The sequence below is a fragment of the Corylus avellana genome, chromosome ca1, assembly GCF_901000735.1.
Source record: "Corylus avellana chromosome ca1, CavTom2PMs-1.0".
Classification (NCBI taxonomy): domain Eukaryota; kingdom Viridiplantae; phylum Streptophyta; class Magnoliopsida; order Fagales; family Betulaceae; genus Corylus; species Corylus avellana.
In genome coordinates this window covers 25,405,721-25,412,124 of record NC_081541.1, presented here as the reverse complement: position 1 = coordinate 25,412,124, position 6,404 = coordinate 25,405,721, and the positions used below count along the sequence as shown (strand labels likewise).

Genomic DNA, 6,404 nt, shown 5'->3' with positions numbered 1-6,404 from the left:
TTAAAAGGTCCAATTGTTTATGATCGATCCAAAACCAGAGGACGATACATAATTTACATCCCTCCATAAAAGACAAACTGGCCCATGATCCACCTTATAAACGAATCCACAATTGAGATCCTATAACCCGATGACCGGTGACCGTACTTCCAAGTCACCAGAACATTTGCCAGCTCATCAACGTCCAGGTGCATCCTCTTGGAATCTACCCGTCCCCGTCAAACCCACGCATATATATATATATATATATATATATATATATATATATATAATTTTTTTGTTTTTTGTTTTTTGTTTTTTGATATTCCATTGGAATAACAACAATCGTTCGACTCGAACCACAAACATCTTCGACAACCCTAATTCCTGTGGCTGTTCATCAGATTCTCTAGGGTTTTAATTTGGTGTTTCCGCGATGGATTTGACGCAACCACAGTCGAATCTCTCTCTAGGGTTTTCATCACATGCATCGCCACCCCACCGTACCCAAATCTCCGACGACTCCATCACCCTCCAGCTCGACTCCAGCCTCCGCGACGCCACGCCCACCCACCAACCGCTCCCACCCTTTCCCCTCCAGTTGCTCGAACCCCAAACGCCCACCGAGAAGCCCGCTGAAAACGGCTCCTTTTTAGACGCAGAATCGGCCGACGACGATGGCGTCGAGGAAATCCGCCTTCTCGGTCACTCCATGTGCCTCAAGCGCCGCCGAGACAGGGAATCGTCGTCCTCGTCGATTTCGGCGCCGAGTTCGTATTCAAAGAGGGCGGTCTCTGTCGAACCCGACCTTGAGGCGCGGCGGAGTGCGGTGCGGTCGTGGGGCGACGCGGCTCTGCGCGTGGCGGACCCCGATGTGTTCGAGATAATGGAGAAGGAGAAAGAGAGGCAATTCAAAGGGATCGAATTGATTGCTTCCGAGAATTTCGTTTGCCGGGCCGTAATGGAAGCGCTCGGAAGCCACTTGACCAACAAATACTCGGAAGGAATGCCCGGCGCGCGATACTACGGCGGGAACCAATACATCGACGAGATAGAAACGCTGTGTTGCGAGCGCGCATTGGAGGCGTTCGGGCTTGATTCGGATAATTGGGGCGTGAATGTGCAGCCTTATTCGTGCACGTCTGCGAATTTCGCTGTATACACGGGGTTGTTGCTTCCTGGGGATCGGATAATGGGGTTGGATACGCCGTCCGGAGGGAATACGAGTCATGGGTACTACACGCCCAACGGGAGGAAGGTTTCTGGGGCGTCGATTTTCTTTGAGAGTCTGCCGTATAAGGTAAACCCGCAAACGGGGTATATCGATTTCGATAAGCTTGAGGAGAGGGCGCTGGATTTTCGTCCCAAGATATTGATTTGTGGGGGGAGCTCGTATCCTCGGGAATGGGATTATGCGAGGTTTAGGCAGATTGCGGATAAGTGTGGCGCAGTACTCCTGTGTGATATGGCTCAAATAAGCGGCATTGTTGCGGCTAAGGTTGTGTGAATTTCACTGTCCGTGGTTATGTTATTGCCTAGATGCTTGCTTGCTTGCTTTGTGTGTGTGCGCGTGTAATTATGTCTTGTTGACTTTGTGCCTGTGCATTTGTTGAGTAATGGTTATTTGATGTCATCTAACTGAATTTTTGCCCTTTTGTTCTTCTTGTTTTTTTTTTTTTTTCAATTTTTTTTTTAATTTTTAATTTTTAATTTTTTATTATTATTATTATTATTATTATTATTATTGTTATTATTATTATTATTATTTTTTTTTTTTGAGTAATGTGGTATTGGCAGTTATAAAGTGAAAACTACTTATGAAAATTTGAAATTTGGAATCTCCTTAGTTTGGTTGGCTAGACAATCTTTAAATCCACTTTCATTTCCCTCGAAAAGATCATGTTTATTTTGATGAATCATTTGTAATCCTCTGGCTGTGACCGGATAGGATGGTCAGATTGGTGCATGAGGAGGAATGTTGTGCCTCGAGGAACCAAAAAAGAATTTTTAATTATTAGTTCATGAATAGTTTAGAAGGTTCCATAATGTGATTGTTCTGATGAGAAGGTGTTGGCGTTGTACTTGATTTTTAAGCTCGGATCTGTCTTCCAAGGGGTTCTTAATGATACATATTGAAAAAAAAAGTGTATCTTGCCATGTAGTAACTGTACAAGATGCAATTGTCTAATTGTGTATCTTGTCATGTAGTGACTGTACTAGATGCAACTGTCTAAATTTTTTTTACAAGGTAGGAAATTAGAGTTCATAGGCAGTAATTCAGAAATTGGCGGTAAGGGGGAAAGATCAAGTCTTGTTTAAAGGACAAAGTGTTTGTGGAAGAAATGCATCTTTTGTTTGCCACAAGTTCTAATGCTGGATCCACTAGTTCTTGAAGGGAAGGTAATGCTACCCAAGATAGAAGACATGCTATTTTGTGATGCAGAATGCCCTTTCAATGTGTCCACAGTACATTTGGGTAGTCATGGTCCAATAATCTAGAATTTGAAATATTTTCTGCAATGTTGTTTGCTGGATGAGATCAACAATTTTCTCTTTCTTTCTCTCAGCAATATAAGTAGTCAAAGAGGACAATGTAGTATAGCTTCCCACAGACGTCTTAGTTTGGGCTACTACTGCAACAGGCTTTAGTACATATGACAGATATTGTAGAACTTAACTATGTGGTATGTATGTTCTTTGGGTCAATCATAATTTTATAGCTCAACCTACTCGTTACAAGACTTTTGTGCTAAATTACCAATGGGCTCTTGTGCTGTTAGTTTTATTTGCTGCCCTTTTAAAGGATTTGGGATTTTGTTTCTCATCAAGATGTCTCCTTGCTTTTGCCTGTGGTGGTTGTGGTAGGCTTTGATGGGTGGGGTGGCATGTGGGGAGTAACACTGTGTCTCAACTAGCCGAAAAGGAATGTTACGTTTGGTAATTGGCATAGTATAATTAGACAATTTTTTGCCGATGCAGGATTGGTGTCTAAGATATTTGTGTTGGTGTTATCGTTGACCTTGCTCTTTTTATTTTGAGTTTATCCACCTTCTTGGCATTAAAACATATTTCATGTCTGTATAATTGTTGTATCCAAAATCTTTTGGCTATTAGAGACATTGTTGTTTTAATGATACATTATATAATTTGCACATGAGGACAGTTTTTAACAGTATCCTTGCACTTGTTATTCTGAAATAAATTAAATTTTGTCATTCAACTAAATTTAAAATCACTATTTTTTTTGAATGCGACTATTTTGAAACCTTTGTAGTGTTTTCTGGAAAAAGTAACTTATATGTGAGTTAAATCCATCCACAAAATGTTCCCTTTTAACATGTCTGGATTTTCTTTTACAGGAATGTGTTAACCCCTTTGACTACTGTGACATTGTGACCTCGACAACTCATAAAAGTCTTCGAGGTCCTAGGGGAGGTATAATTTTCTATAGAAAGGGTTCAAAGCCAAGGAAGAGAGGAATGCTCTTGAGTCAAGGAGACGAAAGTGACCAATATGATTTTGAGGAAAGGATAAACTTTGCTGTGTTTCCATCATTGCAAGGTGGACCACACAATAATCATATCGCTGCTCTCGCCATAGCCTTAAAACAGGTTGCTACATCTGAGTACAAGACATATATGCAACAGGTGAAGAAAAATGCTCGGGCTCTAGCGTCTGCTTTATTGAGAAGAAAATGCAGGTTGGTTACAGGTGGCACAGACAACCATTTGTTACTTTGGGATCTAAGGCCTTTTGGATTAACAGGTATAGTATTATTATATCTATATGAGGCAAGCTGGCACATTACTTTTTTGCATATAAAGTTATCTTCCTAGAATTCTAAGAATTTTTGCTTTCACCTAGTTAAATTTTATATGTTATGATGCATGGCTGCTCAAAGGCTTCAAATGATCGGAAGAGAATTGGTTTGGGGTGGTTGGTAGTGGAATTTAAGGTTGAAATTTTCTTTTGCTGACTAGGGTAGTGATGCTTTAACTATACACTAGTTTTCAAAAAAGATGTTTGAAAAGTGGTTGTGGAGGTTTGGCCTTGAAATGGTCTTTGGAGGAAAAATGTTTGTTGGAGGTATTTGGGGGACTGGGTTTCTTTGGTTTTATCTGACAACAGTGAATTAGGGTATAGTGTTGTTTTGACATGATGTTTGAATTGGAGATTCTTACTTGAAACTTCAATCTTTAGGGTGCTTCAATGGAAGACTTGCTAGATTGTTGGGGGTGGTTATGCATTGGAGTGTTGCCTTTCGTAGAAACTTGTATGTTGGGGGTGGTTATGTGCTAGAGTGTTTCCTTTCATAGAAACTTGAATGGTTGATAAGTTCAGGTGGCTGAGGCTATATGTCATAAACTAAATTTGGTAGAAGTGAAAATGATGTAGCTTGATAATGTGGGAAAATTTGTCAAAAAAAAAAAAAAAAAAAAAGATAATGTGGGATGGAGAATGAAGAGATGGATGTCTTAGGTAGAGGCTTTTCTTCCACCTCCTGTCTTTTAGCATCTGAAGCAAATCCATTCATTGTTTATAACTAAAATCAATAAAGGATTCGAGAAATACATCATTAACACTTTTCCCTGCCAGCCCTTTTAACTTTTTGAAGTAGAATTCCTTCTCACACTAACTTCATTGAAAGGCTGGTTTGTGCTTGCTATTATAATAGGATACAAATTTTGTTTTTCATCAGTTAAATAATTGACCAAATAATATGGTTCACATTTTCTTCTTCTATGATTATTCATTTTCCGTACCTGAGACACGTTCCTATTCTGAACTCTCTTGAGCATCTTCTAATCCTCCTATTCTGTATTTTTGTAATTTTTAAAATTTTTTACAGGTAAAAATTATGAGAAAGTCTGCGAGATGTGTCACATAACTCTCAATAAAATTGCCATTTTCGGTGACAATGGAACCATCACTCCTGGAGGAGTAAGGATTGGTATGTGAACATGTCATAGAGTTCAAGCTGTAAATTTTTTAAGCTTAGCAAGCGTATCTCAAGGGACACTGGTTTTATAATAGCTTTTCCTGTTAATGCTGTCAGGTACCCCTGCTATGACAACTAGAGGTTGTCTAGAGAGTGATTTTGAGACAATGGCTGAATTCCTTCTTAGAGCTGCACAGATTGCTAGTGCAGTGCAGCGAGAGCATGGGAAGTTGCAAAAGACTTTTCTGAAGGGTCTCCAAAGTAACAAGGACATTGTTGAGCTCCGGACCAGAGTCGAAACTTTTGCCACACAGTTTGCAATGCCAGGTTTTGACATTTGAATGGGGTTCTGGAGTTGCAGCATATCATATGAAGGGTCACCAACATACCAGGTGACATTTGAAGCGGCTCTTGAACTACTACATCCTTTTCCTTTTATACCTGACAGGCCTCTGCTACTCATGGTAACTGGCACGTCCTCTGATTGCCCTTGTGCTCTGGGATGGCACCTCTGCAATTATTTTGACAAAGGTTTATGCCGTCGCCAGCCTTTTGCCAACTAAAGTGTCACTGGGTCGGATTTGGCTTAGGTACTGTAAAAAAAAAAAAAAACTACAGTAAATATGCTGTAATTTTTTTAACGGTCTAGATTTACTTTCAAGTTCTTTATTAGAAAGAGAGAAATTAAATACAGACCGTCGAAAAAACTACAACATATGTGCTGTAGTTTTTGTAAAGCACCTTAGCCACATCCCTGTCATGGTTGGTTCAGAGATTTTGCCGTTGTTGAGGATTATTTTGATAGTTAATGCTTCTTGCTGTTTTGATAAAATGGTAGCTCCAAACATCTGAGCCATGAATGAGCATGGTGCCTGCTGTCAAAACAGAGATCAAATTTTGGTGGAGAGCCTGCAGGATACTCTCTGAACTTATTATGTGTAAATTGAAGCCCCAAATTCTTTTCACTGTTGTTTGATACAGCCTGCTGCGCAATGTTGGGTCAATAATTCTTTGATCCCCTTTACATTGTCGTATTATTTTGCTAAATAATCTCATTGATGTACTTCATACTGATTTTCCAATCATTCTTTCAATACCCAATGTACATAACTCGATTGACAACCTTTTGAAAATGCTGAGAAAGATTTTTATTTTTGTGATGAATGAAAATTTTTAAACAACAGAAGAAAACGAAGTACCTCTAGTAGAATCCTACTGGAACTCAAGGGAACACAGCAAGCCAATCTTTTGGGAAAGCCAACACAACAAAGAAACAAATCCGGAAGGAAACTATACAATCCTTAAGGATAAGGATCCTGTTCCTAAAAAGAGAGCAGCTATTTATCATTCTCTGACTTAACTTTTTTGAAAACCAACTATTAGGTTTGTAGGATTTGCATTATACCCATGTGGGTCTACCAGATCCAATGGGAAGAACGGCATTTACACTTTTTCTCCTACAAATGCCATTCATTTTAACAAACCC

General features: G+C 39.6%; 1 protein-coding gene across 2 annotated transcripts; it reads left to right on the top strand.

Annotated features, from left to right (window-relative positions):
* The first annotated feature begins 302 nt into the window (after window positions 1-302).
* LOC132177390 (serine hydroxymethyltransferase 7-like) lies at window positions 303-5,990 on the top strand. 2 transcript variants are annotated; one of them, XR_009439752.1, is made up of 5 exons: window positions 303-1,477; window positions 3,339-3,744; window positions 4,829-4,930; window positions 5,036-5,310; window positions 5,757-5,990. XR_009439752.1 is itself a non-coding variant. In XM_059589680.1 (4 exons), exons 1-4 carry the CDS (start codon window positions 416-418, stop codon window positions 5,257-5,259), a joined length of 1,794 nt encoding a protein of 597 aa, XP_059445663.1. In that variant the 5' UTR covers window positions 303-415; the 3' UTR covers window positions 5,260-5,990. The 2 variants fall into 2 exon arrangements, 1 of the variants encoding a protein (XP_059445663.1); XM_059589680.1 differs by having other exon boundaries at window positions 5,036-5,990.
* The last annotated feature ends 414 nt before the right edge of the window (window positions 5,991-6,404 follow it).